The sequence below is a fragment of the Pseudopipra pipra genome, chromosome 2 (assembly GCF_036250125.1).
Source record: "Pseudopipra pipra isolate bDixPip1 chromosome 2, bDixPip1.hap1, whole genome shotgun sequence".
Lineage (NCBI taxonomy): Eukaryota > Metazoa > Chordata > Aves > Passeriformes > Pipridae > Pseudopipra > Pseudopipra pipra.
Genome location: NC_087550.1, coordinates 39,170,554 through 39,198,075, shown reverse-complemented (window position 1 = coordinate 39,198,075; position 27,522 = coordinate 39,170,554). Strand labels below are relative to the sequence as shown.

The following is a 27,522-nucleotide window of genomic DNA, read 5'->3' as shown; positions in this document are numbered from 1 at the left end:
TTTAAAGTGAAAATCCATCTTCTATTTTAATTATTTTAACAATTCCTCTGCATGTGATCTAGTTTTTTCATATAGTCCAAATGTGTAAATCTAAAATAAAAGTTACATTTTAAATTATATTATGTATCTATTTCAAAGAAGACCCAAGGAAACATGCTTTCTCTTTTTCTCTTATGTATCTCTTCACGCATCTCTTTTTCCTGTGCTGGTCTTTCAGGGTCTGAGTCTCTGTGGTTAAAGTCAGTTGAACTTCTGTTGTTGGCTCCATCAGCAGCAGGTTAAGACTCAAAACTCATAATCTGTCTGCAACTGTCCTGGTATCTCTCTCTCTACTTTTTGCCAAGGATCTGAATACAAACAATACCTTCAGATGAAGGGTCCTTTATTCAAACAGTAAATTTTGGAGAAGAACCATTAGCCCTTAAATGAAACAATCCTTTATTCTGATTTTGTTATTATGCAAATTAATTTAATAGGTTTCTAACCTTTACGGATAGAATACATAAATTGAACCTCTTCAAAATAGGGTTACCTCACTTTCATTCCCTCAATTAAATAAGAAATAAATGGCACAATAAGAAATTACTTGTAGGGATGTCAGTTTATTTGCATATACTTTGGTATTCTCTTTGTAATACATGCAGGTTAGGTTAACCAGTCAGGTGGTCTCTTCATTATAGTTTAAATACTTACTTTATATATATAATGCAAGGAAACAACACAAAAGAAGGCTTTTAATAGCTGTTAATCAAGCCAGGCCAAAAACGAAGACTAAGTTAAAGCTGAAAGGCTTTGCAGGTATAGAGACTCCGGTATGTTATCATGGTAAGAAGTTAGTGCAGATGCATTAACAAGCAGATAAACACTTTTGACACTACACTTCATTCTAAGCATCCCTTGTTTCTGCTGTCCCAGATCAAATATATTAGAGTACCTAAGCACAGTTTTATAGGTGCAACTCCATCTACTCTTGGCAATTTTAACAGCACAGCTATTCTGGTCACACATCATGACTCATCACATTCCTCCTGGCAAAAGATTGTCCAGCTAGAGAACTGCTGCCAAGGGATTTTATGCGGTTTGTGACAAAGAGAAAAGAAACCACCCTGAAAGATAAAAATAAGTTCTTCAAGAAATATCAAAATTAAGGTGAAAAACTCTGAAAGTAGGATAAAATGCCACTCCCCTCAAGTCCCCTCAATGTACAAAAATCCTGACCTTCATTACACAGTTCTGGTGGATGCTAGCGAGTATGCCTTGCACTGCTCTTGCTCAAAACTTAGCACATCAATATCACCAAGTTATGTCCAGTGATACCTAAACCTCGACATCAAACAGAACCTTTCCAGGATTGTGTAGGAACGTCTCAGCCTTATACCAGCACCAGATAAAAATCAAATGGTATTTACTCCTCAATCTCTTACTTCAACACAAATGCAATTCATAGTCTGTGACTTTGAAAGACCAAGGTATTTTTAATATCTTATGGCAGTGAAAATAGAATAAACTGAATTTTACTAGAGTGGAACTGGATCAAAATACAGGTGATGTTCAAATAGTGATAATGAACCTTGACTACATTCGGCCTTGTACTGTCCTACTATTAGACTGTATATACTCCAGGTAGTGAAGATAAAAGATTTTAATCTCACACGCAGGTGGCAAGGTAAACTACATATTTTATCAATTACTAGGACTTTCAAATAGCAGGGATGACAAGAACTCAAAAAGGCAATGATGACAAAATAAACATGCAAGTCATCTAGCAATCGTGATCCAGCCTACAAGACACACAAAGAAAACTTTTGTATATGGAACATGATTTCAGAATCTCCTGAGACCAGAAAGCTCTCAGTGTTTCAAAAAGAGATTAAATGTTAACTCCGTTGGTCTCTTTTGTCTGCAACTCACTCCTTCTATGAAATTCAACACTACACAAAGAGCCAGAATCAGGATTAAGGATCTCACAAACCCCATTTAATTCCTTAAAAAGGCTTCTGTGCAGAAATGAATTCCAGTATCTGAGAAAAGTTTTAACAAACACTCTATGTTAAACACATACTAACATTTGTTAAACACTATTAGCAAAAAAGGGTGAGGAGGGAAGGTATTTAGAATTATTATTCTAATAGTAATACTAGAATTACTATTTGAATACTCTAAATTACTAGAATATTTAGAATTACTCTATGCTCTAGAAAACTTTTTAATTTTTTTGAAACATTTTTCTCCTAAATGGAGATGTACATTCTTTAAAATAGGCATTGAAATAGAATATTAAAATACTTTCTGTTAAGAAATTATAACTATTAAGGTCAATTTCTCTGTTGCTACTGACTGCAGAGCAATATCAAAAAAAAAAATAAATTACATGAATCATGACAAAGTCACCCAGCAGCTCCAAGGGCTTCTGGCCAGGCTTATCATTTGCTGGGATTCTCGATAAAATTAAGGAAATAGTCTTCCATTGACGAGAAATAGGAAGCAGACAAATACAAGATAACAAGTCCTCTGTAATATTCTCTTCATATACCATATAGAAGGTTGTGTTCAACAAAGACAGAATAAAAAATAAGAGAAAGGACAAAATTAAAAGAAGATAACCTGTATGCAATCTCTACACTTTAGGTATAATCTTACTTGAGGTATAATCTTACTTGGGGGCCTCCCTATGAGTCCTAGCAGCTCTTTCTGGTGATAAAATTGTTACTGTGTGGTTAATTTATGTCTCTACTTAATGCATGACATAAATGGACTGAGCAGTGTGTCTGGTGTAGGGATGGGGAGTCCCTGGTGACGTAAGCTGGTGATCAGTAAAAAGTCCCTTCTAAGGAACTGCAATGCTGAAAATTTATTTTGAAAGCATTAAAGCTCATTCTCATGGTTTCTGTTGGCTAAATCACTTATTGGCAAACTCAGAGGTGACTTGCCATTTCTGTTCTAACGAGCTGTTGCGTTCTTGCAATCTGTCAGAGCGAGAGCCACCTTCGTGCCTGTGCCAGTTCCAGACAGGCCTAGACCTCCCCTTAAGTTTAAAAATTAGAAAGAGCTTTTTGCATTGTTTTGTTTGTTTTAGTTTTTTTCTTTTTTCCAGCTGGGGTAAATTCAGCACTACTATTTGGGCATGAGCCAGCCTAGCGCTCAATATCCCTGGGAGTCATAGAGTGTTTGCAAATGCTGCACTGCTGCAGGAAACAGTCTCTGGGAACTGTGGGCTCTGAGCTTCCCATTGCTTACCTTAGGGAAAGGAGAATACCCCAAGCAGGAAGGGTCTGTTTTATGGAAGGAATGTTCATATAATCCTGCACATCACTGAACCCCAGAAGAGCTCAAGCTTCAGAGAAACTGCAGTGTGAACATAGCAACAGCCAGACAACTAACAGACCAGTTGGAAAGCAGCATAGCAAATATTCAGCAGCTAAAGCAGCCAGGAACAGAAGGGGCTAGTGGGAGCTGCTACTTAAAGTTTCCAACATATTAATTTCTCCGTTATCTAAAATCATAGGAGACTGGGATACCCTAGTAAAATAGAAAACTCAGTACTGGCAAGATGTTATCACCATCACATGGCATAGTGATTGCACAAGCTCCACAAAAAGGCTTTGGTACACATGAAAATCAACAGAGTTTATTTTTTTATGTAACAGATGAGTTTCCTTAATGTGTAGCGAACGTATTAAGAAATTTACAGAGGAGCTTTGAGGAAAACTGGCCTGTTTGGAAAACTCGTGTCTCTTGACTGGAAGTCTGCTACTAAAATCTAAGGACACACATGACCTCACGCTGTAGACTCCCCTGAAAAATCATCCACAAAATCAGGATATAAGATTTTCAGCACTGTGAATAATAAAAACTTCTTTGCTGTCCTTCAGAAGCCAGTATTCATAACTAAAACTCTTCATGTCATTCAAGTAAAAAAATCTATTTACTATATATTTTCTTCAGTTACATACAATATTTTTATTGTAGCTACCTTATTTCCGTCTCGTGTACTACATGAGTAAAACTACTAGGTTTCCTTCACCCCTTTTGTCACAAGGTGGCGACGTTGGAAGCAAGACGCGCGATGAAGAGCAGTACCCTGAAATGTTAACTTCCACCGCACTTTGGAGGAAATATTAAATCATGGGAAAACTCTGATCCGTTTATTTATTTGAAAATTCATGTACTGACTTTAAATTTAAAGCAATTAAAACAAATGTCAGCCCAGGACTATAAATCCCTTAATGCAATATAATCCTTGATTTATAATCATTATAATCCTTGCAATATAAACATTTTGTTGGGAATTCAACCCACCACGTATATAAATGCCTGTCCACACCTCTTTGCCATTCAATGTCATAGCAGTCCCGTGCAAATAAGATGATAAATGAGAGGGTTTCCTCTCGTTGTTTTGTTGCTAGCTATTTTTTAAGAAATACATGGAAACAATTTCAAGATCTTGCTAAAAATGTACAAAAAATGTCAGCAGAATAAGTTCCAAGGTAGCAGTAGTTTTCTGCCACAGACCAAGCAAAGCAGAGAAAATTTAAGACATGAATCTTGTTATTAAAATGTATTTGTAAGCATATTAGCTCTGAACAGAATCCAGCATCCTATTCAACAGACATCTTAAGCAGAACAACAGCAGAAGCTCACTATTCATCATTAAGCCCAACCATCAGCCCAGTACCACCACCACGTTCACCACTAAACCATGCCCTCAAGTGCCATATCCACACGGTTTTTTTGAACACTTCTAGGGATGGTGATTCAATCACTTCCCTGGGCAGACTGTTCTAATGCTTGATAACCCTTGCAATGAAGAAGTACTTCCTAGGATCCAATCTAAACCTCCCCTGGCACAACTTCAGGCCATTTCCTCTCGTCCTGTCACTTGTTGTCTCGGAGAAGAGACCGACACCTCCACTCCCCCAGGCTATAAGCTCCTTTCAGGTAGTTGTGGAGAGCGATAAGGTTCCCCCATAAGCCCCCTTTTCTTCAGGGTGAACATCCCCAGCTCCTTCAGCCGCTCCTCATTAATCCACCGAGTTTGTTCCCAGGGCTGCAGAGAAGCGGAGCGCCGGCAGCGCTCAGGGACCTGCTGTGGCGGGGTGCACCTCAGACCAGACCAGCGGCAGTCTCTGTCAGCCCCTCTGGGGAGGTGCCGTACCTCACAAGCCCACACAGATTTTCCTCAGGAATGTATCTAGGCCGGACAAAAACAACTAAACCACCCCACGCCATTGCTGCCTGAGACCTGCCGAGGCGGGACTCGAACACGACACCTCCGCCTCTCCAACCACTGCGCGCCAACCCCCGCCGCGGCCTGACAGCACTTCCGTAAACACAGCGGCAGGCTGAGTGACAGGGGGCGGTGGCCAATCGCGGTGCCCGGGGCGGCGGGAGGGGGGCGGAGCCTCCGCTCAGCGGCCGAGAGGGGCCGGGCGGCGGGAAGCGGTCACGGGGGCGTGGTAACGGCGGCGCGCGAGCTGACGGTGCGTTCGCGTTCAGCCCGTCCTGTCCCGTCCTGTCCCGTCCTGTCCTGTCCTGTCCCGCTCTGACCCGGGGTGTGGAGCGGGGCCGGCACAGCTCGGCGCGGCGCGGGTCCCCTCAGGCCTTCTTGCGGGGCTGGCAGAGTAAGGGGCAGCAGCTGTGGGCACGGGCCGCTCCGCAGCGGGCCCTGAAGGCGCTGATCCCGAGCGAGCGGTCCCGTCAGAGCAGGTCTAGAACGGAGCTGGAGGCTTCCAGGGTTGGGAGAGGACGGTGGGACCGGTAGCTGCGCTTCAGACCTGAGTTCTTCAGTTTATTCAGAAGCGCCGCTGGGTGCGGGCGCTTCTGCTCTTCTGCATGTTTTCAGTAAGGTGTATCGCCTTCAGAAGTTACTGTGCAGGTTTATTTTTGTTTGATCCTGGTTTCCACGCGTGTCTCTTAATGGTACTGTCAAGTCATAAGTGTATGTAACAAAATATGTATGCTTATATATTTTTTCTTTTAATGGCATAATGTAATGAGTGCTTTGTCTTACCGGTTTGTACTTTGGTGTGTTGCCACAGCCTCCCAATGGAGATAAAAGCACCTGTCAGAAGATACGAAACAAGAAATAAGGCAGCAGGAGCAGAGCTGTCGTCTTCCAAATCCCGGGTCGATTGGAGGCGTACTAAAAGGGAACTCATACTACTTGACAGCAGTGACGAATCCTCAGCTACCTCTGAGGAGGAGGAGCCTACCACATCAGAAAGTGAAACAGATGAAAAGGATGAAACTTTCATTAAGAGCGGTCTTTCAGATCGGGAAGAAAAAGGTCACAATGCAGAAGGAACGGATGATGGGGAGGATGAGTGCATTGTGCCTGGGAAGCGTAAGAGGTCGAACACCTCTGTCTTGTATGACAGTGATGAAAGTCAGGACAGTGACGTCCTGGTTAGAAAAGTTTTTGCTAAGCGGCGCTGTATAATGGATGAGGATGACAGTTCCGAAGAACAGCAACCTGATAAAACGTGCCCTACAGAGAATGTTTCTACTAGTAGGAAACAGAAAGTGTTTGCAAAACTGAAAGAACTTGCAAGAAAAAGTGCAGCTCGGAGATCTTGCAGCAGTGCAAACTGGGAGGTCTGGGTTTTTTCTTTGAAATTTAATTGGAGAAAATATTTAATGTGAGGAAAGGCGAAGACTAATAGATATAAGTCAGTGGGATTTTTTGTTTTTGAATGCATGACAAATCAGTAGTTCTGTCACATTTTAATAGTCACATTAACTAGATAACAATATTGACTGCTGAAAAGCTATCAGATGCTTTTTATCAGGAAGCAGAATACCGGCTAAAGTAACTTGGAGATCTCAGGTTAATTCCTACAGATAGACTGAAGAGAGGTACATGGAGATGGCTAATTTAAATCTGAAAGTAATTGTCGTCTGGTACAGAATGATGTATTTTTTTGAAATGTATGCCTGCTTAATTGTGACAAATTGTGAACAAATTGTGTAATGAGATGGTCAAAAAGGTAGTATACGTAGTATTTTGTCAGTGCAAATACTGAAAATTCTTGTTGTTTGAAGTACCTTTTAAAATTTAATTAGGATTCTAATAGTGAAGCAGAAATAGAAGAGGAACCGCTTTGTCACTTGCCCCTCACACCAACAGAAGGTAGTGAAACTGACAGTGGCAGCATGGAAGATTTTATAGTAGAGGAAGATGAAGATGATGATGACGATGATGACAACAACATAGAGCGAGTAAAGAGTGAAAATCAGCCACAACAAAAGCAACTAAATACATCAAATAGCGAGTTGCTGTCATACTACATCCCACAGTGTAAGATCAAAATTAGTGGTAATTCTGTGTGTATAACTGGCTTGTAGTACTGTTATAAAAATTAATGGGCTAAATACAAATGCTAAGTAATAGGATATAATATTTTGAAAGCAGATTCCTAAAGGCTTCAATTTATTGTGGAAGCAGTCTGATTGCCACAGTAAACTTTTGCAGTCTTTCAGTATCTTAATTAAAGAGAGAATATAATTTCAGGGGAAGGAAGGGAAACTTTATTGCACAGAATTTTTTAAGTTGGTCTGATTTAGGATGAAGTAGGCTGCCGATGCCACAGTCATTCCTGTGGAGACCTGAAAGCATCAAACTCCATCCTGTGATCCTGTGATAAACGCTAAGAACAGCTATGTTAATTCTGTCCAAATTCTATTCTTACCAGGAGTTTGAGGGTTTGGGGCTTGGGATTATTTTTTTTTTTTAACGTATTTTTATTCTGTGGTGGTGAGACTTGGGAGTAGAGGTCTAGAGGGGTTTCCAACTTCATTGGCCAAGACTGGCCAAACTGCATAGAGCAAGAAAACTCTTCAAGTTGTTCTTTTATGAGAACCGGTTTCTGGATGGAGCAGAGACATTTGAAACAGACCTTTATATGAGTTATTTTCTTCCATATTTTGTTGTTCAGAAAGAGGTATGTAGTGATTCAGCAGTCCGTGCTGGTGTAGGTGGTCACAAGCATTTGTGGTAATTTCTTGCCCAATGAAGACCTTAGCAGAACTGTGTGTATTTGAAAGAAAGATAGAAAAAATAAACAAACAAAACCAAAACAACAACAATAAAACCCCCCAAAACAACCAAAAACCAACAACATAAGCCTGGTCTTCTCTGTTTTGCATTATTTCTTGCTATTCATAGAACAAATTATTCACTTCTTTTAGTGTTCGTAGCTCTTTTTGTGGGCTCTTGCTGAAAGCATATGTGACCTGAGGGTGCTAAAATTGTGTAGGATCATTGGCATGAGAAGTATACTTTAAAGGCAGAATCTTAAGGGTGTGGATGTTGTACCTTGTAATTATTTCTAAATCCATATTTAAATAAGTTTAAAATTCTAAATTCACAATAATGAAAAAAAGAATTCTTCTTACAGAACTTCTAACATTGCTTTTTTTTTTCTGGTTTTTTTCCCCTTTTTTGGGTAAATTCTGATGATACTGCTTTCTTCCCAGTACCTCGCTGTGATCATTATGTACACTTCAAAAGAATAGTAAAGGCTTTCCTCATAAATGCAATTGATGACACTTTTCTGAGCTCATTATATGGTAAGTAAATCACATTAAATAACATTATAGTGCATTCAAAGTTATACAAAGCCATTTATTCTAGGGAGGAGTGTTTCTCCTGATTAGAATATAGAGCTGAGTCCTGAAATCTGCATGTGGTTTCCCTGCTCTGTAACTTTGGCAGGAGAGGGGAGGTATAGACTAATCTTGAAAAAACGTGTAGACTTAATTCTTTTAAGCCTAGAAGGCTTAAAATGCCTTTTTGAGATGAGAGGAAGTGTTTCTGTGTTACTGATCAGTAACCTTTCCGGCATGAAAGCAAAATTAGTTTCAAAACAATGAAAACAGTGCAAGGTCAGCTGATTTGTCAAAATTTTTTGTGCTCCATAGCTTTTTTTCTGAGGAATTTGGTAATAAATAATTTTAGCTATGGCGATGACTCCATATCTGATTTTTTTTCCTTTCTTTTTTTCTAACATTTGTGATTTCAGATAAATAAAGTTTAGCAGCAGTCAGTACTTTTTGTCTTGTTCTTTCTGGGGAAGTGCTTTTAGCATTTGGCCTAGTGGGGCTGAATGACAACCTTACATGTAGTTTCAAAAGCACTGTAAAGATGGGATTAAGGAGAGAAGTGTCCAAGTCAGATTGTGGAAGAGTCAGTAAAGTGCCAAAGAGAGGAAGTTTTGGTGTTATCAGAACTAAGAGGAAACAGAGAAACTGAAGTATACCACAGACCTCAGAATAAAGGCTGTATATTCTTGGAATTAAAAATGTCTTTCATCTACCACTGCTAGTTCTTTCAGGTGGTCGGTTTGTTTTGTTTCACCAAGGGAAAACAAGCTTATGAAAAGTACTAAGTAAACTTTTCCATATTAATGTTGTAATAGCTTCCGTCTATTTCAAATGGTATCTGCTCTCTAAAATGTAGCAACTTACTGCCAAGGTGCTGGAAGTAGGTGAGCTCTGTGGGGGAGCTGGAGGTTGTACGTGAACATTGAATAGTATGAACATAACAAAAAAGTATTTTTGTAATGTAGATGGATTTTTCTGAGTTAATGAAAGTGAATCTCTTCATTAGCTTGAATCAAGAGTAGCTACTATAGTATTAGAGTTCAGACTTGCTTTTTATTACGAGGAATTTTTTTATGGTCTAGCACAGCCTCTTCATGCTTATACTGTAAATGTGTGTGTGTAAAGTGAATAGGGAAAAACAGTTAATTGCAATTATGAAATCTATGACAATTAATGGTTTTATATAGCAAGCTAGATAGACAGTGGTCCTTCTCAGTTCTGGTGGGGGGGTTTTTTTAATAACAGTATTGCTAGAAGTGCAACTGGACGTGCCCATCTCGTATTGGCCTTTTTAGCCACCAGCGTGCTTGTAACAAACGTGGGTAAAGCCCTTCCCAAATGTTCGTTTGCGAAGCCCAGCCATGATGATTGCTAGAAGACATGAGAAGGTAGCTGTGTTAAGTTGTATGTCTGTACATGCTGAAGTTCCAGAACGGTATGCATTGGCCTGCACCTATGAAAGTCCTATTTAATTCCTGGAGTCCAGCGTGTATTTGGGAGACAGTAGTGGAACAGTTGTAATTTTACTCATCCTCATGCTTTTTTATTTATTTTGCTTGAGTAAGTATTTGGAAGTACTTGTGCTGCCTGACTCAAGGCATCTGACTGTGCTGGTGGAGTGTAAAGGTCAGTTTCTCTGTGCTCTTTATAAGTGACAAAGTGAGTTGTCAAAATTCGTGCTGTGAAGTAGCTCAGAGCAGTTTGTGTTCATGGATTGCAACCACCCCCCTTATGCGTTAAGAACAACTTAAATAGATTGGACAAAAAGCAAGACATTTCTCCCCTCCTTCCTCCTTTTCCATTCTTTTAAATGGGATTGAGTCAATGGATCTCTATTTGGGATGACAACTTTTCACTTTAACTTTGATTGTAGAATTTATTCATGTACCACTTTTAAAATAATTAAATATATTCCTTTATCAAAGATGCATGGATCACTTTTATGGGTAACAGTAGCAAATATATTGAGTAATAATTTATTAAAATCATTCATAGTTTTTAGTATGCAGAAGTATTGTGTGCTTGCAAATTTTATCTCAAGAAACTTGTATAAGAAAGGGTGGTCAGCAAATTAGTAATGATTCTCACTGAGCAGATGGAACAAGACAAAAGAAGTATGCACAAGATATGTTGCTCTCACTTCATTATTTGGACGACCGCTTCATTCAGCCTCGGCTTGAGAACTTAATCGCTAGAAGTCGCTGGAAAGATCGATACAAGGTATGTAGATTCTACTTTAAACACTGAAGTGGCTTCCAAATTAAATCATTACTGACTTTTTTTTTTTAACACTATAATTCTCTGTAAAGGTACAACAATTGGTGTAGTTATATATACTTTTTAATAGAAACTCATTGTTCTTTAACTTACATAATTTGTTTCAATGCTTATAAATATCAGAAATATTTTATGTGTTTGTAACCAGATAAACATTCGGGTAGCAGAACAGAATCTCTTCTCAGCCACCTGAATGCTTCTCCTGCTAACTTCAGCAGATGACTTTTTGAGGATTTTTCCATGACTTTGTAAATGTTATAACAAAATTTCTTCCTCCTCCCACAAAAAGATAAACTAGTATGCTCATGAATCTTCTACTACTACTACAAAAAATGAAGTCAGTATACAGGAACAGAGTCATCATATGCATACTACTAGAATAGTATTAGTGTGATAGGTGTGGTGATCTAATAATCACTGTAATAATGGGGTCTGGCCAGTGCAGAGAGACAGTGTATTTATTTGAAGGAGAACAACTGATGTAGTTGCACCCCTACCCCCTAAAAAAAAAAGGTATGAGAAAAATTCTGCCAGGATGTAGAAGCCATTTTCTAGGTCTGAAGCCAAAAGAAAGAATTAATGAACTAGAGTGAACTGAGTGAAGTGTTGGAAGATGATGGAGAAGGTCTGTGTTCACAACTGAATGATGAAAGATTCCAGATTTGAATCTCTTTCATTTTTCTTGGACTAATTTTTTGTGAGTACAGAGAACTCAGCACTCTATTTGAGGCATTATTCATTTTAGAGAGATTCTTTAATGTTATTTGAAATCTGTTTTTCAGGAGCGTGTGGATTGTTACCCAGATGTTCGCATAATCCTGAAAAATCCAAAAACTATGTCTTGTCAGGCCTGTGAATTGAAGCGGTATTGTAAGTTTAAAGTGTTGCTCTCTGGACAGCTTTATAATAGTAAAACTTTGGAAGTGGATGACTTCATGTCAAATGACAAGCAGGTAACTTCAAACAAGCACTCTATTTTTAAGCTTTGTGTAGTATTACAGAAACTTACCTATCAACACATCTATGTCTATAATGCTAGAGGCAAGTGTTAGGCTATTGTATTTCCATGTTTAAACCCTATTAATTTTTAAATATGAGGACCATTTTATAGTTTGAAGTATAGTCTTGGATTTAGCTAGGAATTATGAAGGAAGTTCCTAAAAAACTTGACAAGATGAATGGAGTCATTCCCCTCTGTCTGCCCCCCTTCCCTGTTGGGAAAGAGGTAATGAAAAGTATTGTCAAATAAATCCAACTTTTATCAAGAAAATAAATTACATCTTTTTCTATGATATTTGTTCTTGCCTGTGTCACGATGATCCGTGCAATATTTCCTCCCCACTTTTACCACTTAATATTAGTACTGGATGCAGCAGATGTAAATGCTAATAAGTGTACCCAGCCACGAGCTGGGCTTCATGATAAAGGATAAAGAGCTCTAAGACATATGACAGGGTTGTTGATAACTCTTTCCCTTAAGTCAGGATTGACATTTGCCTCTATTCTTTTCTCTGCTTCAAATCTCTACAGTCAGAGTCCCATCCAGGGCAAGAAGGAAACTCTAGGTACATGGCAACCTACTCAGCATGCTTGTCTTTTGTGGTACTTGAGGAAGTAGTATGAAACTCTGTATCAAGGAGGCTGACAGCACACGTGAAGATTTACATACTAACCGAAGTACTAATATGAGTACTCAGTTATTTCTAAAGTAGCTTTTTGTTTTGTCAGTAACAATTAATAGGAGATTGAAAATCCTAAAGCAGATGTGTATCTTAAAAGAAGGGAAAACAGTGGTAAAGAAATTACATGACTGATGCTCTGCACGTGCCTGGCATTCCTGGGTTTCACCAAGTACCAGAGAAATACTATGTTTTGGGTTTTTTTTAAATCTCGATAAGATCCTATGTCTGTATGTCAGGAGTCTGAGACTTGAAATTAAGAATTACATTTTCCTCATATTTTCCTATATTCTAAATATCAGAATGCCTTTTCATTGAAGGTAGATCACTTGATAGCCCTTTACCTTTGTGTGTGCCTATAATGCCCTTAAGACTTTCCCGGCAAGGATCTTGCATTGATTAGCTTTCAGAAACATTGTAAAAGTAACTTTCTGTATGATGGACAATCATCTCCCTTGAATGATTGTGTTTTCTATTTTGTGACAAATAAGGTTTGTTCTACATTGGGTCACTAGGTTTGCTAATTCTGTGCCTGCTGTTCCTCTAGCAGTTGGAGCATCCACATGTACTCCAACAGTTCTTGTTTGCTCTAGGTCCAAACACTGAGTGAAATAGTGCCCTGATCATCCTAATAGTCCAAGTGCGACCTAGTCAGAATTTACTGCTTCATTCTTCAGATTTTTTTGCTCACCTGCTATTTCCCACATACCTTTTCACTCAGGACAAAGTATCTTGGCATCTCAGTTGCATTGATGCTTGAAGTTGCTGATCTCGTTTTGAGAAGACTTACTGCATTATCAGAACTACTTGCATTTTTTTCTCAGTTGTCTCTACTAGAACATTTTAGATTAAATTATATTTTTGGAGTGAAAGACATCTTTCCTGTCGTTACATGATGTTGCATTAGGCAGTCAATTCAGATAACTTCAGGAGTCACCTAAAGTAATTTAATAATAACATAATATAATTTTATTTCGCAGCTGAGCCTTTTGAAGACCTCGACTATTAAAAATTTGGGTGTTTCTAATATTTAGACATCATCCCTTCAAATTTACAGCTACATGTTATGATTGTTATGCTCTCCTTAGGTAGTGTAATTCATGACCTCTTATGAGAAACTCAAAGTACACAATTTGTCAAGAGTAAAATATTTCTATAGTTTACCAAGCTGATATCCAAGTTTTACCTTTCTTCCCTTTCAGGAAGCACAGATGGTATTTTTGTTTTCTTTGTGAGTGTAAAAGAATTTTTGAATACAGCTGAAGTTCCTCACTGTATTTGCTGAAAAGAAAAAAGTTTCAGAACAAGTCTTTTATTCAGTATATTTGATAATGAGGTATAATGGGATTTCTTTTGCAAAAATAAAGTGAAGTCCTTGTCAGACTGGAAGTACACCGTACTGAAGTGGAAGTCTATATGGTTTGAATTTTTTCAGATTTTCTAACTTAGAGATTTGAGGGGGCTCCGCGTGATTACCGTGTCATCATCTTGGGCTCTGCATGTAATGCAGGAGCTAGGAATATCTGTGCCAGTTTTTCTTAGATTACAGACCTTTCTGAGCAGCAGTTGCTGATACTCTGTTATGAAAAATATGTACGTGCATATTAGTCAAGAGAGCGAGGCTTTTCCAGCAAGGTTTTGCCACTTGTTTATTGCAGCAAAACAATGAGGCCTCCAAGCACTGATACTGCAGTCTGTTGTACAGTCATTATTCCTTACATACAAGCCTCTAAATGTAGATCACTAATTTAAAAAATTTCAGTTTTTGATGGGAAGTGTGTGCCTTACCTAACCAGAAATAATAAGGGAACCAGCACAAGAATTTAATCTTTTCTCAGCTTCCAACTTAACTGTGGAAATAACAGTAGCAATTCCCTCACTGCTGACCAAATGTTGTCCTACATAAAGCGTTGGCTGTTTTTCACTTTGGAAAAAACTTGAAATATTTAACAAACTGCTAGTTCATTTTTGTCCTCTTTAGCTTAAGAGTAGAAAATGAGGGCTTTTTTTACCCTCCGTACACTAGCATCTGAAGGCATGTCTGCTATGTGCATGTTCAGAGGCTGTAAAACAGTCAGGAGGAAGAGTAATTGAGCACTTTCCAGTAATTTTTTATAGTGTCTTTATAATGCAACATTTGTGTTCTTATGGTGACCTGCAATTTAGACTGCTAAAAGTACTGTTCTCAAGTTGTCTTTAAAGTTCTGATGACAATGCATTGATCGACTTGTCCTGCCAGTTGAGAAAAAAAGAAAGGAGGAAAAAGTAAAAAGAAAAAAAAGGCTCATAAATCTGCCATTTCACAAACTTGATTAATTGATAGAAAAGGTAGTTCAGCAATGGCAGATCAGATTGAATGGAGACACATAGTTGGACTGTCTTCTATAGATTTGTTTGAAAATACCCAAGAAAAGTGGATGTGGAGAGAACAGACCTCCAACCACCTTCTTCTGCATAAAACTTTCCTTTTCTCTCATCTCTGAAGTATTCTCCTTTGCCAATAGAAAGAGAAGAGAAACAGCTGTTCCAGTTTTGCTTAGGCTTGCAGTAATTGTTCACTGTGTAGGTGCCAATTCTCATTTCTTCATGGTCAGGGGAATCAAACAGTTTAGAGGTATAGGTGTCCCCCACACTTCCTTGCTTTTGTGTCACCTGGATTATAAACTGTTTTCTCTCTAGGTTTTCATGTTCTACTTCTGTTTATAAACATGCTTAGAGGACATGGATTCAGTCACTACATGTTATGCTATTGTCAGGCCATGCTCCTGCATTCCATACAAAGTGATTTAACACAACTTTGGCTGATAGGGCCAGCTTGAGTAGATAAGTTAAGCATTAGGACACAGGGACTGAGAACTGCAAGAGGAAAAAATTAGAATCAGTACAGTACTGAGATTCTTTCCAACACTGCATTCTGAAATAGCTCTTTATTTTTAGACTATCATTCTTCCTTTAAAAACACAATGCATAGTTACATTTATATGATATTTAGCTATTTGCATTTGGCATTTCCCCAATGTGGCAGTACTTTACACCTCGCATATAAATAAGCTATGAAACTCATTGCCACAAGATATTTTTGAAGGGAAATTATTAGTGGGTCCCAAAGTCCTGCTAGCTGTTGTCACAGGATAAAGAACTGGGCCATCAGTTTGATGCAGGATGGTATCTCCTGTTTTGCATCACATAATGTTCCAAGTGCCACACCTCATTGCTTGGGATACTTGGAAAGTTTTGAAATGCTCTACAAAATGCCACAGCTCAGTTCTTGATTATTTCAGTATTTGAAATGATAATTCTGGAAATTTGAATAAATCAAGCATTGGTCGGTAGGTCTTGCACTTCAGAAGCACCGGCAGCACCAAACACAAGCCTTAGCTTTTCATTTTTGGGGATAGTAGAAATTGAGCTGCATATAGGTACAATGTGTGCATCATCAGTAGAGAATTACAATATAGTAATAGGCATTTTTTATCTCAAGATGTTTAACAGTGCAGTTAATAGCCATTTTGACTTAGTGATATTATGTCTGCTGATATCAATTGAGCTGCTGGTTTTATATAAAAATATATTTCAGAAATTAAGTATATTCATATATTTAAGGTCAGGTGTTTTGAGGGAACTGCTCACAGATGCAAACATTTGGTCATGCATTCGGAAAAGCTCACTGAAAATGCAGGTTGTAAGCATCAATTAAAACTTAACCTTCTTGTAATTTGAGATAATTCAGATTATTACCAGTGGCAGCAATAAAAGGTATCAGTGTTGTGGCTCAGAAAAAATCATTTTTCAACTTATAACACAGTTGGTTCTTTTATATATATGTGTGTGTGTAATGTTAAATTGTACAATTGCAGCTTGCATTACTGATGCAAAGAACTCTGACCTTTAACCATTTATGTGCTTGTTACTTGCAAAAGTGTGACAAGACATCAGTCCAAAACAGTGCTGTTCTTGAAGGATAAGCTGATGAGGTTTGGGGGTTTTTTTTCAGAAAAATTAAATCTATTTCTCGTGTATGTATCAGGAGCTGAATTTCTTTATGTTTGTATTAATTATGTTGCTTTGAGTGTAGAAAACCTGACCCCCGAAAACCAGCCAGACATGGATTTCTTACCTAATAGGCTTTGTCTCCTTGGGTTAGAGTAGTGATCGGTGCACCTGTGGGTCACTTAGAGAGGATAGAATCCTCTTCTGACTTGCCATTGTATCTACTGGAACTACTGTTCTTGTAGAAGTGGGACAAAACATACTCTTGTGAAACACAGGATGTCCTTAAATGCAGGTGAAAATTGACTCTTTTTTCCCTCCCCACATCTCCAATTTCATATACTCTTAGTGAAGATTTAGGATGGCGAAAGATTTTTGTAACCAATGTATCACTCTGTATTTTCATCTTAGTGCTGATAGATTATAACAAATTTACTGTAATCTATGTAGTAACAAGCATATTTACCACTTGTTTACCTATAAATACTGCTGTAAAGAAGACTGTGAAATAAGACAGTTCTGTCTATTCTGCATGGAAATCTTAGAAATAAGACTGGTAATAACTGGGAGATGTAGAGTGTTTGATTTCTACAGCATTGTGGCCTAGCTGTACCTTTCACGGATTAACGTCTGCATTCTACGAAACCTCAGTTTTCATATTTTATTTTTATGAAATTCAACACCCCCCCTTATATTTATTAAATAAATGTTTCGAGGCATATGTCTATTTGTATACTTACGTATTTGTTATTGAAAGTTAATCAGTCTACAAAATGTTAAAACTGGTATTTCATGTCCTAGGAAGTACTTACATATTAAGCAAAAGTAAACAAATGATTTCTCTTCCTCTGCTTTCACAATATGATGGTTGTCTAAAGTGTTACTGATTTTGTAACAAAGTTCCACCAGGAGATATGAAAGATACCACCAATTATAAACATGGTTGTGTTTGCAAGAAGACCGTACTGATAAGCTGCCATTGCATAGACTTGCTGGCTGCCTGCTTGCTCATAAATCGTTGTGCTGTGGCTGTGAAAACTACATGGTTTTGTACTGATTTTATGCATGTAGCATCATTCTGTTTATTTCATTATTCAGAAAAATTTCCTGTACTGACTAGAGTCCTACTAAACTAACTTTCCAATTCTATATATTGTCAAGATAATCAGTTCTATCAGAGAGAGTGATTTGTTTGTTCTGGCCTAGGTTTTGAAGGTTGGTTTGGTGTGTGCAAATCGTACAAGAATTTATCACAATTTGAAGCACTTCAAGTACAAGTTGTACGTGGATTGCAGCTCTGTTGCCGAATTGGATGGTGTTGAGGATGAACCAGTCAAAGACACTGTAGAACGGCTTTTCAGCCACTTGGAAGAGACTGGGTGGATTCAGAAGGTATGCCCGAATTATTTCCTCTATCCTTTTCCAAAGAGATAAAAGTACATTGAGATAAAATGTCTGATTTAATTGATCAGTTCTGAATTATTGGCCTTGTATAATACAACTCAGCTTAACTGTTTATCCATTTCTGCTGACCCAGTCTTTCAAACACGGCTATGTTGCTGTGCTCACATAGAGTTTGTATCAACTTTTGACATGAAGCTTTTTGACAGCTGCATGATCTCTGGGCTGTGAAGGGCAAACTCCTCTTTCATTTGAAAGCAGCAACACAACAAACTCGAGCTTTAACTTAGAAAGATTGGAAACACGTACGTAAGGCACAGAATATTTTAGAATTCTGTTTATTTACACTGAAGCACTTTGAATTATTTAGGAACACTTTATAAACTATTTTAAGACAACTTGAAGTACAATTGCATTTAGCAAGCTTTCAGATATCATTCTTTCTAAATTGTTATTGACATGTTTGGTAATGTGTTGAACAAGAAAAAGCAGTCTTTACATAACCTAGTTATTAAACATTGATAAAATAATACAAGTTTTATTTCATTTGCAGAGATACGATGATCTTGAAGATTGCATGGATGATGCAGACAGTTTTCAAGAAGAGAAAATTGATTAAGTGATCATATAGCTCTTTGAAAGACATCTTATAAAAATTTGAATGGCCTGCTTTATCTGCATGCACTTTATCTCTGCTTGGACTTCAAGATTCTATTTAGGCTACAGTGAAATTCATATATGCCTTTAAACGGCTGTTTGATAATGTGTTGTATCTTTTTTTCTCATCTGTGTCAATAATAACCCAAAGGTTTACCAAATCAGTCCTCCAGTCTTACTGCATAAATCATTTTAAGTTTCCTTCTGTTCTTAGAAATAACAGCTCAGTATCTATTTACTCGCGAAATAAAACTTCCACCTATGTATATTGAGCTGTATAGTAGGAAAGGTAGGAGTTGCTGAGGTCTTTTGAAAAAAGTGTGTTTGGAAAGGTAAGGCTATGTTATATAAGAACTTATGACTGCATCTTACCTTCCTTATTGCTCACTGTATGCAAGTAGGTCCAGCCAGTTAGAATGATAGTTACAATAAACAGAACCCAAATGCAAAGATCTATTTCTCCTCTGAGGAATCAGTATAGACAGTTGCAAGGCAACAGAGGAAATATTCTGCGGTCCTGACTACATTTGCAGCACAGTAGTCATTCCTCTCTTGAGAGAGTAGGTGATGAGTCATATTATAGGCGTCATACAGACTGAGTCTGGCTTAGCCATCTAAATGAACACATGGGCCCTCATTGCTGTCTCTGATAAGCAGCTGGGGCAATTTACTCAGATTTTAAACATCAAATTATGTTGTGCAAACATAATGGCAGAAACTTGCAGTAACTGCAAGCCTAAGAGAATGGATTAATGTGCCCATGCAAGATAAGTGGGAATTCTTACAGTGTAACTTAACAGAATGTAGGAGTTATTCAGAAGCAGAATGCATGGCTTACCAGAATTACATGAAACCCAAATCAGAGTAGATTTTTGAGGGGTTAGGAAGTGTTAAATAAGATACCGTCCATCCTGAAAAACTGGACATGTGCCAGCAATGTGCCTTTGCAGCCCAGAAAGCCAACCATGTCCTGGCTGCATCAAAACCAGCTTGGCCAGCAGGTCAAAGGAGGGGATTTCGCCTCTCTACTCCACTCTAGTGAGACCGCACTTGGAGTGCCGCATCCAGCTCTGGGGTCCTCAGCACAGGAAAGACATGGACCTGCTGGAGCGGGTCCAATTGATCAGAGGGCCACTAAATTGATCAGAGGGCTGGAGCACCTCTCTCATGAAGACAGGCTGAGAGAGCTGGGGCTGTTCAGTCTGGAGAAGAGAAGGCACAAAGGAGACTTTTTGCAGCCTTTCAGTACTTAAAGTGGGCATACAAGAAAGATGGGGAGGGACTTTTCTACCAAGGCCTGTAGTGACAGGACAACTAACAAGTTTTAAATTTAAGGAGGGTAGGTATAGATGGATGTCGGGAAGAAAATCTTTGGGGTGAAGGTGGTGAGGCACTAGCACAGGTTGCCCAGAAAAGCTGTGCATGCCCCATTCCTGGAAGCGTGTAAGGTTGGGTCAGGATGGGTCAGAGCAACCTGGTCTAATGGAAGATGTCCCAGGCCATTATAATCTTCCAACCCAAATCATTCAATGTTTCTGTCCCTGTATTTTGTGCTGCATATGAAATGAATCAGATGTAGTCTAAGATAAGATGTGAGGCACAGCGTTTTGAATCCAGTTAGGAACTGTTCCTACATCTTGCTCTATGCACATTATTAGTCTTTTGTGGCTAATATGGCAACCTAGTGAAAGGCAAGATACTGTTTACACTCTGAATTCTTTTAACAGGTTACTCTCTCAAAAGCAAAACTAATGAAACCTGATTTCTCATGGATTTGTCTGTAAGATTTACCACTCTACTGGAAACAAATAGCTTGATTGGAAGGGCAACTGCTAACAGGTGTATAGCTTAACAGTGAACATCTGCTGAGTTTTTTATTCAGAGACTGCACCTTAGATTTGTCATTCACTACCCTTTTTCCAGCATTCATTGTAAGAAATGAACTGGTTTTACTTTTTTAAGGAGTTGAAACTAGGCAATGGTTTATATGCTATTAGAGAGAGCTAATAACATCAGTTCTCCTTTTTTCCACATACAGATACAAGATTTACAAAACCAAAATGAAAATTCTCAGTATACAGATTGAGATTTGTTCAACTTATGTTGAAGATATTCTTTCCATACCTTCTTCCAAAACTGTGAGTTAGATATATAAAATTCTGAGATTTGGTATGTCTCATATCTGTCTCCCTGGTTACCAAAGCTGAAGGAATTCTCTATTCCTTTTCCTTCATTTTGCTACATTTAAACTGTTTGCTACCAAATTAAGAAATAAGTTTGGGAAATTCTGGCTTGCTGATTAAAGGTAGTATTTCAAGAATGCATACATTTTGATTGAAAATTAAAATGGCCAAATTGTTCAGTGAGCAATTTTTTAATATCCCAGACCTTGTTTCCCACCTCCTCTCCATGCACCTAAAAAGTGAAAGCTATCTACTACTTGTTCCTGCAGGCACTTTTTTTTCCCAGAAGAGTGTTTTTCTGTTGCTAACAGGGATCCAAAAGAATCCTGCTGAAGTTTCTTAGGTAGAAAGTGCTTCTGGAGGTTTACTAACCTTGTGTGTGCTATCACCAGTGGGACTAAGAAAATGCCTCAAATTGCCACCACTGATTTCTATTTCAGCAAGAAACAGATATTTGATTTGATTTTGCAGGGTTTGTGTGTATAGTCTCTGTTAAACGATATTTGTGTGTATATACGATGTTTGTGTGTATAGTCTCTGTTAAACCCTGATATTCCCCTCACTGAGATTGGAGGAAGTGATAATGTTTTTGTGGCTGTTGTTTTATCTGAAGTGTTTCTGCAAGACAGCAAAAGTGAAGTATCATTACATCATGTTTACATTTGTCTTCACCACAGGAAATGAAAATATTGTTTAGAAGAGTAAATATGAAAAAATTTAGATCAAATTTTCCAGGTCAGTCTGTAAATGCTAGTGCTTGTACAGCATGAAGCACAAAGAGGACTCTACCCCCTGAGACTTTCTATATATAGAATTACTCAGTAAGAGTATTTCTAGCAGAAAAAAATTGTGCAAATATCTAATGATGGGAGAAGTCAGAAATCTGACCGGTCTTTCATGGTTTTTTTTCCACATCAGAGAAGTTGAATGGAGTTAGGAGGTGAGAGAATAAAATGTTTGTTCCGATAAGACATTTTAAATTGTCTTTAGTGTTAATTTTTGAAGCAGTAGCTCTAATTAAGATAAAGTACCTGTCTTAATGGAACAATGAAGAGAGCTCAGAATGTGATTAGACTTGGCGCAGGTGATTAATGATCGTACTTGGGAATTACTTTAGTTCCTGTAATGTTTTGATAATCTGCTCTAGTTTAAGTTCTGTAACTGGAGACGGTGCTAATGATGAAGTTCACACAAGGTATTTATGCACAGGACCAGGCTTACCAACATGATGTACTTCTGGGACAGAAGGCCCTCTTTAGTCTACATTCTGTCCAGTTCTCACAGTGAAGTATGACAAGAAGCGATTTTTGTCCCTGTGTCCTTCAGGTTTTGGAAAGAAAGTAGTTTGCTAATAGTAGATAGCTGTTACTGTTACTTTTTCGACAGTGAAGGCTTCTCCTGTTTCCAGAAAGCAGCTATTTTTAGCAGTTCCTCAGGCAATTGCAGGCAATTCCCATGCTTAGCTCCTCTAGTTTACTTTTATTTGGATAAATAAAGACTTCTGGTTTTATCCTTCTGTAAGTCTGTCTGGATAAACAGAGTGGGTGTGCTAGTGTACACATGTGATACACAAACACGTGTAAATACAATACTACTCCAAGAGAAATATCCACCATACACAAAAGAGACTTTAAAAAGGACTTTAAAAAGTTGAGTTTCTGATTCTGCTCTGAGAAGAAAGAAATGCCAAGTTCTAATCTGCATTTAGAGATTAGAGAAAAGAATGTAAGAAATATGATCTACCAAAATTATATTGAAAAAAACCTGATAATAACCACTTCAGTGATTCCACTTCCCCGAATAGTTTATGTGAATTTTTACCCTGTTGTTTATTAAATAACCTGTAAACCTAGTTTCTTGAGATTGCTCTGGGGAGTATATTCTTATTTTTTAAAAAAAATAAAAAACCAAAAATGGTGTGTTCAAAATGGCTTACCTTACAGTTTAAACAGAGTAGTAGTTGCATGCATCTTGTGCCCAAAATTTAAGGACAAGAAAACTGACTCGAGTGCAGTCAGACTCTGCTTCAAAGTTAAACAATTTGCAAGGTAAGCAGCATGATAGGGGCCTGCCTAGCTTGCAATACCCTCAGAAATACATGTATGTATAACTGTAGGCCTTCAAAACGGCCGAGAATCCTCGCTGAAAAGCAAATAATAGAAATGGCTGAAAATTCTAAGCTCCAAAATTGTAACATCCTCAGGATTGATATTAAGTTGTTCCTGTGGATTTAATACAACTTTGAGGCAATTTGATACACAATTTCTAAACACAGATGAACAAGATATGCACTTGAGATTTTAGGTGACATAGGTTCAGCTCAGTCTTTTTGTTCCATTTTTGTAAAGGTATTACCACAATGAGATGTCTGGCTGTGAACCCAGCACAAATAAGTGCTTTGCTGATCTGGAAGGGGCTGCCAGCTTGGGAAACTCAGAGCTTCAATAACAGGGAATTCACACAGAAAAAATGCTCAAGCATGACAGCTCATGTGAGATTACAGTATCATGTAAAAAGGTCACAAATCAGTGTCAACAGAAGGGAAAAAAAGTAATTAATTGTTCAGGTCCTGTTACATTAAATGTTTTATCCTGTGCATGTTTAGTAACACAAAGCGCAAGGGATGTTATGATCATGTTAAGAACAGTTTGCTTTTAAGAAAATTGAAACAACCTATCCAAAACTGATGGTGGTGTCCAGGGATGGTGGCATTCGCCAAGGTCTTCTGGACAAAACATGGAAAGCCAAGGGACGGTTTTGGGGTATTTCCTGCTGTGAAACACCAGGGGCAGCATTTGCTGCAGATTGAGCTAGCGGGACTCGCAGTGCAGCCCCGCAGCCAGCTGCCTCTCACCCCGAAAGGGAGATCAAACCACAGACCGAACGAGATGCTGTTTGGCAAAAAGTGAATCTTAAACTTCTCAAGTTAAAATGAAAAAAAAAACCAACAAACTTTGTTTTGAAAGATCAGTCACTGAGTTCTACAAAATCTTGTAAGAGAGAGAACTCATCCAGCTGCCTTGATAGCTTCCGGAGCAGCACCACGGATTTCATATTCCCACAGCCACTTTGAAAATCCCAGCCAAGCTGTCATGTAAAATACCCCTGTTTATTCTCCATGAGATTGGTGTGTTACTGTTGCACATGTGTTCTGTGACTGACCATCCTAAGCAGAGCAATAACATTGAGCTGTAAAGAACAAATAAAAGCCTAAGTGAGGCCTGAAGCAAAGGTAACATTGTATACTATTTTACAAACATTAAAATTTCATTTTATTTTCCAGCTGTGCCAACCCATTGTTTTCAACAGATGCAAGTAACTGTTATGTATCAAATAATAACCCACTCTTCCTCAGTTGTTCAAGGTTAAACAAACAAACAAAAAAATGTCTTTTTCCTGTTAGCAATAATGCCTTCCGCTGAAGGTAGCACATCCCCAAGCCTGCTCCCCCAGACCTCATCCCTTGGCAAAGACTCAAAGCCTTTCCTGAGACACACATGGGTCTAAATGTACTGAGGTCTCTGGCTGGTGCTCACTGAGCCAGATCCTGGAAACCCACATGTTGCAACAAACCTTCATGTTTGTTGCAACATGAAGGAGATGGGGGTCATGAAAGCAGGGGCTTTCATATTTCCCATGTGTCCAATGCTGTGTATCTTTTATAGTTTGGGGGATTTTCCAGGAATGTGTCATTTCATCATTAGCTTTCAAAGTATTTATTTGCATGACCTTGGAAGGCAATAAAACCACCTGAGAGGGTTATCATCACATCCTCATCCTTAGCTTAATGCTCTCGGTATGCTGTGATGAAATTGTGTGTTTTTCTGATTGGACCCACTGTAGAACTGAATGAGAAGATGCATCCATGTACTAAGGGCTGTACCTTAGTACCAAACGACCTTAGAGGATTTCCATCAGGGATGTGTGTCTGCGTGCTTGGGGGGCCATTTTTATTCCCAGAGGTATTTGGGAATTTGGCTAATGCAGCTACGGTAGTACAACAGCATATTGCTTTAATAAAGGCGGCCAGCTCCCAGCTATTTCTGCATCCTCCTTCACAGCTCACCTACAGCAACACGCAGAACCTGACGGCTGCCAGTTGCAGCAAGGCCAGTTCCATGGGCCAGATCTCTCAGTCTAAAATTGCCCTGCTCTAAATAGAGGAGCCGGGCGAGAGAAGAACCAAGGCTGCGGCTTTCCCGGGGAGGAACCAGAGTGCCGGCGCTACGTGACTTGCCCTGGACACCCAAGAAGCTCCTGTCAGCGCGCGGAGCTCCCACATCCCGAGCCTGACCTCGTGTCGTGCGCTCGTCCCGTGCATGCGAGCGCCCTAGAAGGCAGTGCTTGTTTTTCTACCGTCTATTCCAGAGAAATCCAGCTGGCAGAGCAGCGCAGCGCCGTGATTGATTTTAGAACTCCCTCGTACTCGCCTGAAGGTCTCGCCGCCGGGGGAAGAGGGGGAGCGCGGGAGGCTGCGCTTCTCGGCGGCCGCTCCGCTCCGCGCCCGGCTCGGCACTCAGGTATAGAGGGAAGAGGGGAGCGGGGATTTCCTCGGCTTCCTCCCATGCACATACCTCCCGGGGAGCAGCGGCGGCAGCCCGACTCCCCTCGGCGGCCGCTGGGAGGCTCCGTGCCTCGCCCCGGCCTCCCGGGCGCCGCGTCCCCGGCCGCGCTCTCCCTCCGCCGGTGACACCCGCCTCCCGCCCCCGCAGCGCCCCGCTCCGCTCCGCGCCGCGCCGCACCGAGGGGCCGCGGGCAGCGCCAGCACCGGCAGCGCCGACAGCCCACCGGCAACCACCCACCCGCCGGGCCGGGCATGGAATATACAAAAACACAAAGGAAAAGTGGCCGCTGGACTGTTCTGGGGGCAAAATGCTGGAAGTTTGTAAGTGCAACTCTCCGTTTGTAATTACTGTCTGAAGAGGGGCTGGGTGGTTTTTTTCCCCCCCTCTTCCCCTTTCCTCCCCCCCTCCCTCCTCCGTGCTTTTCTTGAAACTGTACTTGAAACTATTCAATATCTGGGAGTATAAGGGAAAGTACGCGAGAGGAGCTCTTTGCCTGGGTCCGTAGCTTTCTGCTTAATACTAAGGGGTAAAATGAACACTGAAAGCAATACGGATTTACCCAGTGGCTGGATTAAGCGAAGGCGAAGCGTGGTCTGGAAGTCCACTGACTGACATTGTTCCGGACCGGGGAATCCGTCTCTCTGATTTTCAGAGGAACTACAGTTTAGCGGCAGCCAGCCGGACACAGTCACACGCCGGAGAGTGGCCAGGAACGAGCGGGCGAGAGAAACGAGAAAGCACAAAGACTAAACTAACCCGAGCCGCCTCCTCCTCCTCCTTCCCCGGCTCTTTATTTGCACATTTACTAAAGACTTAAAAAAAAAAAAAAAAAAAAAAGGAAAGAAAAAAAAAAAGAAAGAAACCCCCCCAACAAACCCACTCCACCAAACCTACGAGATTTTCGGTCCGCCGGGGGTTTCTCCGCACCGCCGAGCACGGCAATGCCTTAAATTTCCACTTCAAGGAATAACCCCCCCCGCGCCCCCGAAATAAAATAAACCCAATAAACCTGCCAAGTCTCACTCATTCCCGAGGGAGAGCTCCTCCGTCCAGGGATTCATTTTGGAAGCAGCGGCTCGCTTTATTTGATTTTTTTTTTCGCCCTTCTCTCCCGGCGGAGCCCCCTCCGTACCCCCTCCCCGGGCGCCCCTCCGCGGGGGCTGCCCGGCCCCGACCCCCGCCCCTCCCGCCGACCGATGCTGGCGCAGCCCTAGCGACCCCCCCCGCCCCCCGATCTGTCAACCCCCCGCGGGGCCGTCACCGCCCGGGGGCCGGGCGGGGGTGGGCTGGGGGCGCGGGGCTGACCGCCCTCCGCCCCGCCGCCAGCCCCCGGGCTCGGGCTCCCGCCGCTGCCCCCGCCTCTCCCCCCCACCCCCCCCCGCCCTCCTCCATGCGGCAGTGAGGACCGACCCATCCGGAGGGCCAGGACCGGCAGCCAGCGATGGGCGACACGGCTCCCCCCCAGGCCGCGGGGCTGGGGGCCGGGCTGCTGGGGGGGGGCCCGGCGGCGCCCCGGGTGCACAGCGCCATCGTGGAGCGGCTGCGGGCCCGCATCGCCGTCTGCCGCCAGCACCACCTCAGCTGCGAGGGGCGCTACGAGCGGGGCCGTGCCGAGAGCTCCGACCGCGAGCGGGAGAGCACCTTGCAGCTCCTGCACCTCGTGCAGCAGGGGCAGGGCGCCCGCAAGGCCGGCAAGCACCCCAAGGCGGCCGCCGCCGCCGCCCCCGCCGCCGCCGGCGCGGCGCCCCCGGACTACCACCAGCACCTCCTCGGCAACGGCGGCATCAACGGGGAGCAGCCGGCGGGGGAGCAGCGCGCCTCGGCGCTCCTGGCGGTGAGTCACAGCGCCCGCTGCCGGCGGGGAGGCGCCGCGCCGGGGACCCCCGCTCGCTCGCTCGCTCCCTCGGGGCGCCTGCCCCGCCCGCACCGTCCCGCGGTGCGGGGCCAGCGCCGCGCTCCGGCACCGTGTCCGTGGGCAGCCCAGCTCGTCCCCCCGCGCCTCGGGCATCCTGGGGTGGTCCCTGCCAGGCGCTGGACCCCCGCCACGGCATCGAGGGTGCGAGGAGCGGTGGGCAGGTCTGCCCGGCGCCGAGCGGGGGGCGAGTGTGCGCCTCGAAGGGATTTTGAGACTGCTTGGGGTGTTTTCTGTTTGGTTGGTTTTTGTTTGTT

General features: G+C 41.2%; 2 protein-coding genes and 2 long non-coding RNA genes across 12 annotated transcripts in view; 2 read left to right on the top strand and 2 right to left on the bottom strand.

Annotated features, from left to right (window-relative positions):
* LOC135409502 (uncharacterized) lies at positions 1–5,470 on the bottom strand. Its single transcript, XR_010428237.1, has 2 exons — positions 5,156–5,470; positions 1–420 (listed from the first exon to the last, which is right to left on the bottom strand). It is a non-coding gene; the product is annotated as an uncharacterized LOC135409502 (long non-coding RNA).
* CCDC82 (coiled-coil domain containing 82) lies at positions 5,398–18,622 on the top strand. Of its 9 annotated transcripts, none has more exons than XM_064645116.1 (8): positions 5,398–5,480; positions 6,039–6,594; positions 7,063–7,297; positions 8,476–8,568; positions 10,697–10,821; positions 11,661–11,831; positions 17,754–17,939; positions 18,502–18,622. In XM_064645116.1, exons 2-8 carry the CDS (start codon positions 6,046–6,048, stop codon positions 18,565–18,567), a joined length of 1,425 nt encoding a protein of 474 aa, XP_064501186.1. In that variant the 5' UTR covers positions 5,398–5,480; positions 6,039–6,045; the 3' UTR covers positions 18,568–18,622. The 9 variants fall into 9 exon arrangements, with proteins under 9 accessions (XP_064501186.1, XP_064501190.1, XP_064501188.1 ...); XM_064645120.1 differs by lacking the exon at positions 5,398–5,480 and adding an exon at positions 5,488–5,621; XM_064645118.1 differs by lacking the exon at positions 5,398–5,480 and adding an exon at positions 5,490–5,706.
* LOC135409501 (uncharacterized) lies at positions 18,271–25,995 on the bottom strand. Its single transcript, XR_010428236.1, has 2 exons — positions 25,913–25,995; positions 18,271–23,977 (listed from the first exon to the last, which is right to left on the bottom strand). It is a non-coding gene; the product is annotated as an uncharacterized LOC135409501 (long non-coding RNA).
* Positions 25,996–26,168: 173 nt separating this feature from the next.
* Positions 26,169–27,522, top strand: part of MAML2 (mastermind like transcriptional coactivator 2) — a 215,428-nt gene continuing 214,074 nt past the window's right edge. The window contains exon 1 of the mRNA XM_064645110.1: positions 26,169–27,187. Within this exon, the coding sequence (XP_064501180.1) occupies positions 26,795–27,187 (393 nt within the window). The 5' untranslated portion in view covers positions 26,169–26,794. The remainder of the gene's footprint in view (positions 27,188–27,522) is intronic.

Excerpts from the sequence above, each read along its gene's own strand:
- CCDC82 (XM_064645112.1), top strand. Across the intron at positions 6,595-7,062 it reads GCAGCAGTGCAAACTGGGAG|GATTCTAATAGTGAAGCAGA; the intron begins GTCTGGGTTTTT and ends AAATTTAATTAG. Across the intron at positions 7,298-8,475 it reads GTCATACTACATCCCACAGT|TACCTCGCTGTGATCATTAT; the intron begins GTAAGATCAAAA and ends CTTTCTTCCCAG.